This window comes from Gopherus evgoodei, chromosome 8, assembly GCF_007399415.2.
Source record: "Gopherus evgoodei ecotype Sinaloan lineage chromosome 8, rGopEvg1_v1.p, whole genome shotgun sequence".
Lineage (NCBI taxonomy): Eukaryota > Metazoa > Chordata > Testudines > Testudinidae > Gopherus > Gopherus evgoodei.
In genome coordinates, this window is record NC_044329.1 from 90,974,427 (window position 1) to 90,989,164 (window position 14,738).

A 14,738-nucleotide genomic window follows, 5' to 3' on the forward strand; every position below is an offset into this window, starting at 1 on the left:
AAATTCTGCTCTGGCTTGCATTTAGTTCAACTTTATTGCCTCAGTGGATTTGCACGGATTGTGAGTCAACACAGAATAGGGCCCTATTTTTTGTCTTTTGGAGCAGATTGCTTCAGGGAAAATTAATCTTTCTTTTTACACATATCTTATCACTCCTAAAAGTCCACTTTCTAAAGGTACACACAGAACAAAAACCTGATCTGGAAAGTCATTTTTCTTTGAGTCATGTCTCTGTGTTCCAGATAAGTTCTTCTTTTCAAGGAGAACCACTGAACCTAAACTGGGGAAGTATGATTTTTGGTTATACATCAGGAAAAGTCCTGTCTAAGACCTTGCTTGCTCAACCTTGAAAATTGATTCCCTTGTTGTAGTGAGTAAATTATAGTGAATGCACTATATTCTCTTCATTAATCAACTTTAAAGTTGTTTTTTGGCAGATGCCTCCTATTTGTGATGTTTACTTTGGATGGTAAAGGGAATTGGCCAAGCAAGAACAACTTGGTCTTTGGCACATTGTTCAAAAAGAGTGAGAAACTATCACCAGACCAAATAAAACAGCTAGACATAATCTAGTGTTTATAATATCCCTTTTAAGAACTGATTTATCTCACCTTTTCTCAGTATGGAACCTTGATGTTGAAAGAGCTATATTTAAATGAAGAACAGTGAGAAAATTTTGCAACTTTCAGAACACATGTCATAGCATCTGGCTTCTTTGCAGGCTTTTGACAGCTTCAGAACTGCCCATTAGGGTGCTGAGACAGCTGTGAAAGTAACTGGCTAACTTACCCTTTTGAACATCATTTTCATGTGATTTAACTTTGAATCTGAGGAAAATTCCACTTTTATCTTTAATTGGTACCCTTAAAATTGCTACTTTCATTATTCAATATTTTTGAGCAAAAGTGGTTTATTTTCTTACAATCTAAAACTTTATTTTTGCAGGAGGGGGAAGCAATTTTGCTAGTGTTTTTAGGGTGTGTGTGTATGTGTGTACATTTATATGCATGTATCTGGGCAGAATTAGAGAGAGAGAGAAATCTAAATATTCACCTGGTCCCAAAAGTTACCTTCATAAATAATCATAGACACCTCACATCAAACTGCTGTAGAGTGGTATTAGAGAAAAAAATACCAACTTCCAGAGAGTAGTGTAAGGATTTTGGAGTGTGCCTGCAAAGTGTGGTTTTTGCCCTTGCCCCTCCCCAATCCACTATATACAGTATCATCTTTTGGATTTAAGGGAAGGTCTTCAGGATGATTGTTTACATCCCCCAAATCTTTTCCGACCTCCAAACTCTTCCTTTAGGAGCCCAAAGCTTTCCACTGAGGTCTACTCGTACTAGTGTAAACAAGGAAGAAAAATCTCTCTCCATAGAAGAGCTTTCAATCTCTGTCCTGGTGTCCCAAACATATATAGAACCAGACATCTTCAGGGGAGCACAATAAAATAAAAGGAGCATAAATAAGTAACATTCACTAGTCTAAATATTATGCCTTTTCTTACCTGTTCCCTTGTCCAATTTCCTTATTCCCTTTTCCTTCCTTCCTCCTTGTGGTGTTCTGTATCCATCTTCCTAACATTTTCTTCCTTTTGTCTCAGGTCTAAGTATTTTTTTAATCTCATTTTCTCTTCTTTCTTTGACAAGTCGCATCTTCTTTCTCACTCATATTCTCTTTCATCGTTACCCAATCCAACGTCCATCCCATTGCTCTCTCCTGGATTATATTTTCTCTCCTCCCTTGCCGAGCATTCATGTATTCTCTTTGCTTCCGACAGATCTCCTGTCTCTGATTACAGTTCAGGAGATCATTCCTATTTAAATTAAGAGCACATTTTGCCCCCATAAAATCAATTAGACTTAAGCACATATTTGTAATTAAACATCTACTTATGTTTTCTCTTGAATATGGATGGTTTTAAGCATGTGCTTAAGTGCTTTTCTAAATTAAGGTTTTTTGCTCTCTTGTTCCCATCTGTATTCCATTGTCTCAGCAAGATTCCCTTCCCTATCAATCAGTGTCTAATATTTAGAACTTATATAGCATTGTACAAACATCAATTAATGATCAGTCAAAATGCTTCTGTGTGAGGTAGGTAAGAAAGAACTGTTTCTCTCATTTTCAGATGGCAACAAAGCCTTAGGCATCAGAAGCAGTCTGTATGTGAAGGATTAGAACACAGGAGCAATTTGCTTCCAAACTCATGCTTGGTGTGGTGCATAATGCACCATTGAGTTGCTCGTCCCATGACAACCAGTTGCTACCTTGGTTTCTCAGCTGGTTGGCAGATGGGAGGGAGTTTGTGTCAGCTGCAACACAATCCGTGGCAGCTCAGAAGGCCCTGACTCCCTCACAGCTGCAAACTGGTCTGTCCAAAATTAGGTTCTCAGGCCACAAACAACAGCCTTTGGCGCTGTAGATAATATGTGAATGATCATAGTAATAAATTATCAAGTTACATTTTGAGGCTTTCTAAGCAACAAAAAGGGCTTGGTTACACTCCTTGCATCCCATTATCAGGGACAGTGGCAGGCAAGCCATGGCCTTGGGCTTCATGAATCCCCCGCAACACTGGCTCTGCCAATTTCCAGATGGAAATTACTTCTAAGAATCACGAGCTAGCAATAGACTGATTTTTTTCCTAAGCACAGAACTACTTTTCTGGGTAGTGATTCTAGCAACGGTATTCATAACCCAGAGCCCATAACTGCTTGGAGGAGTTCAGAGTTAATGAAATATCATCCTGCTTGATACTTTTGATGCTTGTTTGGCCCATTTTTCTACATATCAATATTTTTGGATTAAATAAAGTCTTGTTAGGAAAATTATTAGCATGTGGTATTATAGAGTTAATTTCAATTGGGTTATGAGAAGTATATGCTTAAGTCAGTATTTTTCATTCTGTTTTAAAACTGTATTAGAAATAATATTTTCTAGCCACTTGATCAAGTGCCATGGGCAGATTTAGCACATAAATTTGTAGCCTCACATCACAGTCTGGCCCAACAATCTAATAATCCCTTCTTGATTTTGTGCTAACAAATCAACAATCTGTTGTTTTTTTTTACTTGTTAGTTAACATTTAACAGTATCCTTATAATTAGATTGTCTGACTATACCGAAAGAAGGACAGGAGACATTTGGCATGGGTTTAATGAGTCCGCAACTTTATTATTAGATGTCTGGCACTACCCGACAGAGGTAACCCCACATTTATTACTGGGAGGGCTTCCACCACTGCCCCTCTTTTTCCATCCAGGTCCCTCCAGCAATCCATTACCAGGATCTTACCATCCACCCCTCCCCATAGGAGGGTTAAGGTGGACTATAAGAATGGGGGGTTTGGCTGGCTGCTGTACCAATCATAGGAGTCCCCAATCGTGCTCCCTGCCCCCATGTAAAAGGGAGGCTTGAGGTGCAGGGCTGTCCCTTTTAAACCCTGCATTCCCAGAGGATGTGTCACCGACCACACTGACCCTTTTTCAAGTTTTCACCTCCCTCCTGCCCCAGCTATAAATCACCATTTCCTTCATTCGGCCAACCAGTCAAGTACTCCCAAGGTGTGATGCAGTCATTTCTCTTAGCTCAGTGTGCAACAATGAGCAATTTACTTTAGATGAAAAACTATATTTGAGAAAAGTCACAAATGTTTTTCTAATATGTAATGCAATATATTAAGAATAATAATTCAGTACAGTGGCTTAGTTATCTTCATAGAGGGCTATATATTTTTACGGAATAGATACAGAAAAGACTTTCAGTTAACACTGAACTTTGGCTTCTACTACTTTTGATTCTGCAGATGGTAAAACTAACTGCAAATTAGATTCTGAAATATATCTTCATAATATTTTTCAACTGATTAGTTTCATATAGTTAGCAGCAACCCACCCTGTTGCATTCAGCTTGCAATTTTGTAACAATCTCAAGCACTGTGTTCAGATCCCCAGTGTAATGTGTAAAGATGCTATCAAACTCTTTCAGTGTATATATTTTCATTCTGTAGCTGTGCTTTGCACTCATTCAAAAGAATTAGTCTTTAATTTGTAGAGGAAGACTTTCAAAATGAAGTTTAGAAAGAGAGGAGTTTGTCACATTCATTGGGGGTATATCTACATCTTAATGTGCAGGGAGTTACTTGCAGAGCTCCAATTAAATCACTTAGTATACCCCATTGCACATTATTTTTTTTGTAATTGCTTCTTCAATAAACAATATTTGTACAAAACTACAGTAGCATACTATAAACCAACTATAGTAGTTTCAATCATTAACATACTGCTGATCCACTTCCATTTATTTTGATGTAGTTGAAATATGCTTTATATTTGGTTGTTGTCTAGGCATGGCGATCCGATAGGAGCTATGCTTACATAAATGGTGAATATTGTACAACATAAAACTTAGAAATGATAAATAAGATGAGCATAAAAAGGAATAGTACAATTATATATTTAACTTAATTTTCAGTCTTGTGAAATGGCACTAAAAATAGTTAAAGGAAAAGAATTTTTCAAATATTTTACCAAATGAGGAGAAACTCATTTTGGAAGAAAAAGAAGAAGAATTTCATACTAGATAGCATGTACCTCTATCCCGATTACTACTGGATGGAATTTGAATTGTTAACATTTCTTAATAATCTGACAGTTAAGGGAGATTCCCCTTGAGCTAAGTGATAGGGAACTGTGATTTCGGGAGCAGAAGGAACTGAGTTCTAGCCTGTTGTCATCAGAAGTGGTCATGGGGTTCAGAGATTATTGAAGTCCTCAATAGCCACAGATCAGCTACAATTTGAAAATGCAGACTTAGAGAGGGAGGAGATGATAATGAAGTTCTCTATGTGTAAACCTTTTCATTGCAAGCTTTAAGGAAGATTCCCCTGTATTTGGAGCCATAGTAAACTTGGTTTCTGAATTTCTAAATGACTTGCAACTTTTTAGGCCCATGTCTAATAAGTTGTAGTTATTCATAGATTCGTAGACTCTAGGACTGGAAGGGACCTCGAGAGGTCATCGAGTCCAGTCCACTTCCCTCATGGCAGGACCAAATACTGTCTAGACCATCCCTGATAGACATTTATCTAACCTACTCTTAAATATCTCCAGAGATGGAGGTTCCACAACCTCCCTAGGCAGTTTATTCCAATGTTTAACCACCCTGACAGTTAGGAACTTTTTCCTAATGTCCAACCTAAACCTCCCTTGCTGCAGTTTAAGCCCATTGCTTCTTGTTCTGTCCTTAGAGGCTAAGATGAACAAGTTTTCTCCCCCCTCCTCATGACACCCTTTTAGATACCCGAAAACTGCTATCATATCCCCTCTCAGTCTTCTCTTTTTCAAACTAAACAAACCCAGTTCTTTCAGCCGTCCTTCATAGGTCATGTTCTCTAGACCTTTAATCATTCTTGTTGCTCTTCTCTGGACCCCTCCAATTTCTCCACCTCTTTCTTGAAATGTGGTGCCCAGAACTGGACACAATACTCCAGCTGAGGCCTGACCAGCGGAAGAATGACTTCTCATATCTTGCTCACAACATACCTGTTAATGCATCCCAGAATCACGTTTGCTTTTTTTGCAACAGCATCACACTGTTGACTCATATTTAGCTTGTGGTCCACTATAACCCCTAGATCCCTTTCTGCCATACTCCTTCCTAGACAATCTCTTCCCATTCTGTATGTGTGAAACTGATTGTTCCTTTCTAAGTGGAGCACTTTGCATTTGTCTTTATTAAACTTCACCCGGTTTATCTCAGACCATTTCTCCAATTTGTCCAGATAATTTTGAATTTTGACCATATCTTCCAAAGCAGTTGCAATCCCTCCCAGTTTGGTATCATCTGCAAATTTAATAAACATACTTTCTATGCCAATATCTAAGTCATTGATGAAGATATTGAACAGAGCCGGTCCCAAAACAGGCCTCTGCAGAACCCCACTCATTATACCTTTCCAGCAGGATTGGGAAACATTAATAACTACTCTCTGAGTAGGGTTATCCAGCCAGTTATGCACCCACCTTATAGTAGCCCGATCTAAGTTGTATTTGCCTAGTTTATTGATAAGAATATCATGCGAGACCGTATCAAATGCCTTATTAAAGTCTAGGTGTTCCACAATCACCGCTTCTCCCTTATCCACAAGACTTGTTATCCTATCAAAGAAAGCTATCAGATTGGTTTGACATGATTTGTTCTTTACAATTCCATGCTGGCTATTCCCTATCACCTTACCATGTTCCAAGCGTTTGCAGATGATTTCCTTAATTACTTGCTCCATTATCTTCCCTGGCACGGAAGTTAAACTAACTGGTCTGTAGTTTCCTGGGTTGTTCGTATTTCCCTTTTTGTAGATGGGCACTATGTTTCCCCTCTTCCAGTCTTCTGGAATCTCTCCTGTCTCCCATGATTTTCCAAAGATAATAGCTAGAGGTTCAGATACCTCCTCTGTTAGCTCCTTGAGTATTCTAGGATGCATTTCATCAGGCCCTGGTGACTTGCAGGCATCTAACTTTTCTAAGAGATTTTTAACTTGTTCTTTTTTTATTTTCTCTTCTAAACCTACCCCATTCCCGTTAGCATTCATTATGTTAGGCATTCCTTCAGACTTGTCGGTGAAGACTGAAATAAAGAAGTCATATTAAATATTGAAACATAGTGTGAAAACAAATAACTAACAAACGTACAACTCTCTATATTTTCATTCTGATTATTAATCTTTTTCTCCCTTTGGTCATTCACAGATGTTATTTGGAAGATGGAGCTTCAAAAGGTGCCTGGCTGAACCGGTCAAGTATTATTTTTGCAGGAGGTGATAAGTGGTCAGTAGATCCTCGAGTTTCAATTGCAACAGCAAATAAAAGGGAATACAGTCTACAGATACAGAATGTAGATGTGATGGATGACGGTCCATACACTTGTTCTGTGCAGACCCAACACACTCCGAGAACAATGCAGGTGCACTTAACTGTACAAGGTACGTGTTTTAACCAATTGCACAGCATTATTAGTAATGTATTGAAAAAATCAGCATTTAAAGTTAAATATGTTCTCTGCTTAATTCACAGTAACCTTGTGATCAGAATGCATCCTCTAGAATGTCGGGTTTAATTTTATTGTATTTATGTTCCATCACCTCTCCCATGGATTTTGAACACCATAATGATTTCACTAACTCATAAAATCAAGGTTGGATTTTTTTTCTATAATATATATGCTCTAGTTATAACAGGAGTTAATTCAGGGAAGTCCGATAGCCTGTATTATACAAGTGATCAGACTGGATGATCACAGTGGTCCCTTCTGACTTTATACTCTATGAACTTTTCAGCACAGCTCATGCAAAATCCTCAGCTCTATTGCCTTGTTTAGGTAGATAGTGAACTACCTACTTCTATTCATTTCCCTTTTAAATTCAAGCCATGATCATGAATGTGATCTAGATGATGGTCATCTGAGTATGTTTTAGACAGCCACTCATATTGCCTCATGATCTCATGACATATTGCCAGGACCTCATATATTGGAAAAAAAATTCTGTGACCTTTTCAACCATATGAAAGAACTGTGGTAAGTTTTTTTTAATGTTACATTCAGTAATTATTGTGCACAACCTTTTGTACAAGATACACTAGTTTTAATGCTAGCTGAACAGTCCTGCTTTTCTCTCAGTACATGTGCATTTAGAAAGTAAGGTGGATCAGGAAGCTATTGTGTTAGATAGAGACTGACCCAGTATAGGCTGGAGTTGTTCAAACACAACTCAGTTTTATGGATAGATTATCACCATATTGATGCCAAAATTAGCTTGATTTCATTCCTGCATAAGTGGTACTTATGTCAAGCCATTGTCCTGTAAAAGTGAGCTCTGTAGTTATTCTTTTGTGGCCTTTAAATGAGGTATTAGTCTCCTCAAAATGTGGTTACTCTTGATTACTTGCAGGGATTCATTTATTTTCAGATACTATTTTATCTTTTCTGTTATTAGAGAGGATATGTCAAGTAGTTTATGTTTTAAAAAATATGATAAACATCTTTATATTATAATTTTAAATTAATAATTGCCTCATCAACAAGCCAGACAGGTAATGCTCAGACACAGAAAGTTTATACTCCAGTAGTTGATGTGGGATTACTGTAGTTTTGCAGTTACTTTGTTTTCCAAATCTCAGAAATGCATATAGTAGGTAAGGTAAAAACCAGGGCCGGCTCCAGGCCACAGCGCGCCAATTGCGTGCTTGGGGTGGCATGCTGCAGGGGGGCGCTCTGCAGGCTGCCGAGAGGGCAGCAGGTGGCTCCGGTGGACTTCCCACAGGCGTGCCTGCGGATGCTCCACCGGAGCCGCAGGACCAATGGACCCTCCGCAGGGACGCCTGCAGGAGGTCCACCGGAGCTGCGGGACCAGCGAGCGGCAGAGTGCCCCCCCAGGAAGCCGCCGTGCTTGGGGCGGCGAAATGGCTAGAGCCGGCCCTGGTAAAAACCTTAATCATATGATGCTGTTTATAAATGTAATTATTCATTGAAATTGATTGGCATTGAAGCAGTTTTTCAGTTATATTAATATAAGTTCTAGAGGGACAAACATCAGTAAGTCAAACAGGGTCAAGTCAAGCAGTATGTAGATGTTAGAGAAACAATTGTCCTTAAGTAGAGATGATTATCTGTATGCTAAAACAAGCTGTCTCACACATTTTTATTCAGATTTTAGTAGTTCCTGTCAATGCATGCTTAGATACATATTTTAAAAATATTATCTGCATGATAAATTTTCAAGCCAAGATAAAGTAAATTATTGAAAGAGTACACAGTTCTCCAGAAAGCTGAGCATCCAGAGTTTGCGGCTATGCTGGAGTTAGAAACAACAATGGGAGTAGAAGGTGGTAGTTAGGGGGTAGGGAAGGAGAAGAAAGAAAGAAAGAAAGAAAGAAAGAAAGAAAGAAAGAAAGAAAGAAAGAAAGAAATTCTATACCACAAGTCAAATGCTGCTTTGTTACAATAGTGCAGTACCCATTGACGTGCATGGGGAATATCAAATGAGAACAGAATTTGGCCCAGTATTACTCCTTTTCAATAAATTCAATAAATGAATAACAGTCACTTATAGCTACATAGTCATTTAACTTCATGTGTGTTACTAGTTTGGTTTTTTGCTTCTTTAAGAACCTGCACATAGATTCCCATCCCTCCTCTGCACCCATTGCACTGCCCAGGCAGCACACAGAGAAGAATCTATTATGCTTGTTATCCCCTTTGAGGGATCAAGTCCCGACTCCCCAAGAAGTGAAGAATTGGTATACCAGCCTCCTGTGTCACCTTGCCTCCATGTCCTGTGTAGGGGTATGTTGGGGCAGGGAGGGTGCATGGCAGGAGATCACTTCAGCCATCTCAAACTTGTTGACAGTCTCTTGGAGACTACTGCCATCTGACATAGGCTAGAGGAACTCCCAGGCTGTATTAACCTATGCTGTGGTGGAATGTGGCAGAGAATCGTAACTTTGATCAGCTCTATGATATACTACCCCATCTGCTGCAGCATAGAATGTAGCTCCAAATGTCTGAAAGCACAGGAATTATGTATGATAAAAAGAAATAAACCTGAGTGAAAATTATTTCTAACATCCGTGTATTGTTCTCTCTGAGGATGCAAAAGCAAGGGAAGAAAGTATGTGTCTCGTATGAGATGTATCTGGTAAAATTTCAGACAATGTCAGTACAATATTAAAAAAAAAAAACTTGACAAATTTCTTTACTGTGTTGACAGTTGAAAATAGAACAAATAAAAACATCAGTGAAACAGTGTATGTGTGTACACAAATAGAAATACCAAAAACTTTGTATCTTTGAAGTGACCGTGTCTATTGTCTCCAGCAGAGGTAATATGTGTATATCTGTCAATTTGTTGTAGGTCTTCTATGTGGCTCCTAGTATTCTGCCTTGTCATCATTTTAAAATACATAATCATGTGCTTAGTTCAGGGAGGGTTTATTGCCTTTGCATTTTAACACTGATGCCAAATATAGTTGGAGGGAAATATTCTCATTTCCCTTATGCTAGCAAGGTGCATTCCGCAATACAAGAAGGCACAAGTGTTATATGCGAGCTCTTCAAATGGTATGGGAATAAGAAGAAGCCCTATAGTCTTTATCACAAACTGTGTATGAAAATGAATACTGCTTTTGAAATTCATGAGTAAAAAGACTTTTATTTAAAACTTCTATGGTACAAAATCAAGACTCTTGGTTGGCTGTTTGTTGTTGTTTTTGTTTGTTTGTTTGTTTTAACGTTATTATGGAAATGACTGGACTTACTTCAGCCTCTGTGGCAATATATCCCAATGAGCCTCTATGGGGAAAGGAGGCAGAGGACAATAACAAAGGCCCTAGATAACACCCCTCCCCAGTGCTTCTGAGATGGTGGGTAAAACAACAAGCAGCTCATTGAAATTCATTTGCTTTCCATCTCTGCTCCCACAGAAGCCCCTAATGAGACTGAGAACAGGAAGTAATTACCAATGTTGCTACATGCCTAGACAGCAGATCCTAGCTTTCCTCTACTGTTCTCTCAGCATTCAGCTAAGCTACAAGTGTATATGTGACCTGGCTCCATGATGCTCTCAGTGGATGTCCAACAAAATTTAAAAGAATTCAGGTATTTCATTACAGCACCTCAATTGTGGTGTTTGCAAAGCCATGCAAACAAGAATTAAGTGACTAAACTAGACTGAAAGAAACATTTGTCAAATATAGAAATGAACTATTGTTGAAAGGACACCCTAACAGTGAAGGCAAAAAACAAGTTTTTTTTTTTTAACATAACAATCCACCCTGTTTTCTTTAACCTGCATTCTCACAGAAAATAATAGCTAAGAGGCCTGGCCTAATCCTGCAATTGGAGGCTTTTACTGTATCACCACTGCAGGACTAGGATGTGAGCAGTGTGAGTCTGTAGAGGTGTAGCAGAGCACTGACTCACCACCGTGGAGCCTCCTGCTCCAGCCTCCTGCTGGCTGTCTTGGGAATTAGCTCTCTCAGCCCTGAAGTGCCGTCTATGGGCCGATGTCTCGCCATCTGTTACCTGCCCCTCTGCAGTCTCTTTATCTCCACAATGTGTAGGTCCCATGTCCCTCCCGTACCACGGTGCCCCTTACCTTGGGGTGCTGCCCCTCATCCAGGGAACCCCACTCCCCTGAGCCCATCTCACCTCAGTGACCCACTGCCAGTCTTCATCTAGCCCCTTTAGTCAGAGGCAAACTGCAGTCTGGAATGGTCACTCATCATTGGCTAGGGGGTTGGACCTGCTGCCTTTCCCTGCAGCCCCAGTATCGCCTTAGGCCTTCCTGTCAGGTCTCAGCCTGGGAGGTTTCCAGGCCTGAAGTCCCCAGATTAGTCTGTCCCTTCCCCAGCACTGCTTTATTGAAGGTACCCTGTGTTCTGAGGCAGCCAGTTCTGTCCCATCCCAAAGCTGGAGTGAGACTGCCTGCCTCCTAGCTCACAGCCCTCTTTATACCAGCACTAACGGGCCCGCATTGGCTGCTACCTGCCTTCCCCTGATTGGCTCCTCGGGGCAGCCCTTTCCCAGAGCTGGTTTTAACCCCTTTCTTTCCGGAGCAGGGTGCTCACCCCGCTACAAGAGGTAATATGTATTGTACTGTTCCAAAGTAAAGAATCCCCTGCTTTGATTATTTTTATAATAGTTAATGCCCTCAAACAAGGAACTGAAAAACAAAGTTGAAAACTAATTGCACATAAAACACATAAATGAAAGCTTTAAATTAATTAAGCTAACAATCTGAAATAATGAATCAATAGTGAAAAATATGCCTAATTATTAAGCAAAGGCATTTATATCTTCAAAAATGCAAAGTGTAACCTAAGGCTTCAATTTATTAGTGTTTGGTGTAATCATCATTAACATTTTCAGTTGAATTTTTAATGAGCAAACTAATATAAAACAGAATTTAAAATGGCAATCTTTAATACTCCAGATAGTATACTCAAATCCTTTACAAATACTGTATGTGAAATCTTTGTCGCACTAATTACTTTTAACCAGTGCATCTTTGAACCCAACAATGTCATGCTGTAGCTTTGAAAGAACCAAGTGTATTTATTACATAAAGAACCTTATTTTATTAGTAGCGACAAAAACCTTTGAATCCTCTGAATTGATAGCTAAGATAATTTTTTTATAATATTTGTTGTATGCAGTTGTAATGAAAATACTTTTATAACTGCAGTCATCTGAGTTCAACTAAAACTTTTATGGGATTTATGTACTGTGAATCATGCCATATTGTTTGCATACAACTGGATTTGCAATGGTAACTAGTGAGTTAACTTCTGCATTGAAGTAAAGTAGAGGACAAAGTGATTGCACATATCCATTTTACTTCACGTGCCTGTGCGCCAAATGCACAGTTGTTGGAGGATTTCCTCTCAGCGGTGCTATTCGAGGCAGCATGTGCTCCCTCCATGGCCTCATGCTGCTGCGCGATGGCATACAGGGCAGAGCCTCCCTGACCTCCTCCTTACCACCTGTGACAGCTGTCATATTGTCTAGTCTTGCCGTCACATGTTTTTCACAATGTATCTATTTTGTACATAGTTGATACTTATTTAGCTATAGTTTTGGTGTTAGGTAGTTTTTAATATTGTTTCCTTCTAGAGTGGTGTTACACGTTCCAGTTCCTTTTGTTGGGTTCTGGTACTGGGGCCAGAGCATGCCTCAGTTACTGGGTTTTACCCCCCGTCATTCCTGCAAAAAGCCAATGGCAGTAAGTGACCTGCACTTCAGGGTGGCCAGACTTACATTTCTACTGATGGAGGCAGCTCTGTGTTCACATTTGGAGCCTTCCCACTCAGAACAGCTGCTTTGTTTAAGTGCACTCCTGCTATGTTGGCTGAATCCTGACAGCAGTCTTCCCAAGTACCAGGGAAGGAACACCACAAGTTGCCTTCATAGGACTCAGCATCTAGGAGAGGAAACTCTAGTACTGAAGTCCAGCAAGCATGCGGACAAAGGAAGTAGAGTGTTTCGCTTATATGTAAATATATAGTAAAAGTTGTTTTATCCAGCATGTTGGGGGAATGGAGGGTGCCTGTACATGAAAAATCCCTGTAAACTAACAGGGAGGGAGTTTGGGTGCAGGAGGGGGTGCAAGGTTGGGGCATGGGAGATGGTGAGGGGCGCAGGTTCTGGGAGGGAGTTTGGGTGCAGGAGGGGGCTTGGAGCAGGTGGTTGGCTCGGAGTGCTGTATCCATGGGTGCTCACCTTGGGTGGCTCTCCGAAAGCTACAACCTGTACTGGCTGCTCCTAGGCAGAGATGCAACATCCATTACCCTGAAACTGTGCTGGTCAGACAAACAAATACACATTCCTTTGTCTAGTGTTGACTGGGCTTATACTTTGCTTACCAAACACATTTTAACATCACAATTCTAGCACATATCCATAACTCTTTGTACACACCCCATATATACATCACTCGGGAATATTAATGATCAGTGAGTCATTAGTTCTTCAATGATATATTACATACTACTTATATCATGACAACTATGTATTAGGCATAGTGAGTATATCAGGCCTGACAAGAGTTGTAGACACAAAGTAATGAATCCTCAGTGGGCCTCTGTATCACATACCTCAGCCACAAAGAGGAGACACTTTGGGGGTCAGCAGCAACAATACCGCTGCTTCTACAGATATTGCTAAGCAAAATTCTCCGGATTTGGTGTGCTGGGTGTGTGCATGTCTGAGTGGATTACAGATCTGCACCCACATCTCGAAGAGCAATGGTTACAATATAGATAAGTAACCATCTTTTATCACAGCCACATGACAGGTAGGTCAAGTGGCTAAATCAGTCTCAAGCCTAGTGATAAAAGAGAAGTCTCCAGTGAGCCAAAAGAGGGGATAGTGAGTGGATACTTGAAAGGAGTCTGTCTGCATGAAAAGAACAGAATGAATAGAGGCCGGCTCAGAGAACCTGATTGAAGTCAGCAGCTGGCCTGAGTTATCAACAGAGACCCTAGAAGGACAGTGGAACTCCTGGCTTAAGGAGGGAACAAGGGTTGGACCTGACTAATTGCTAAAGACTCATTAATATGCTTTAAGAGACTTAATAAATGAAACCCCTCACAGGGGGAATCTCAGTTTAAAGTATTCTGGCCTGGGAGTGACTTCCTACAGAAGCCAAACAGGGAGTAGAGGGCAATGCACCTGCAGGGTGATGCTATTCCACAATGGATTATCTTGAGGGACGTTTGTCAGCCACAGGGCTTTTTTATTCAATTCTCACTCTCCATTTATTTGATGGCTTGACTGTGGCAAGACCGCATTAGACCAGTTTGGCCTGCAGTTTCCCAATCCTGCTTTTTCCTCAACTTGTGTGACAGAAGGCAAATGCCAAATGAGTAGGGATCTACTTATTCATGGGTTTCCTGAAGGAGTCATTTCCTTCTTATTTCCTCCATTGTTATGAAGGTCCATAGGACCAGTGGAACTTCAGAAAACTCTGTTTGTACATCTAGAAATCACAGTGAACAATGGAAGAGTGAACAAAGGGTGGCTTTAATAATGAATTAATTGCTTAAAAAAATAAAAGGCCTATTCAGATAATCCACATAATTTTATTAGAGTAAACTATTTATATGTTACTGTAAATCTATTAAACATGCACAGTTGATTTTTAAAGAGAGTTTATGATGAAAAGATAGTTCTTGCTAAACCATGCC

At 39.9% G+C, this 14,738-nt stretch overlaps 1 protein-coding gene across 4 annotated transcripts in view; it reads left to right on the forward strand.

The window, feature by feature from the left end:
• NEGR1 (neuronal growth regulator 1) overlaps positions 1-14,738 on the forward strand; it is a 643,647-nt gene that overhangs the window by 253,088 nt on the left and 375,821 nt on the right. For all 4 annotated transcript variants that reach the window (XR_004001643.1, XR_004001642.1, XM_030572935.1 and 1 more), the window contains exon 2: positions 6,747-6,979. Coding sequence is in view for 2 of the 4 variants with exons in the window: in XM_030572935.1 (XP_030428795.1) it covers positions 6,747-6,979 (233 nt within the window). In the remaining 2 variants the exon portion in view is untranslated. The remainder of the gene's footprint in view (positions 1-6,746; positions 6,980-14,738) is intronic.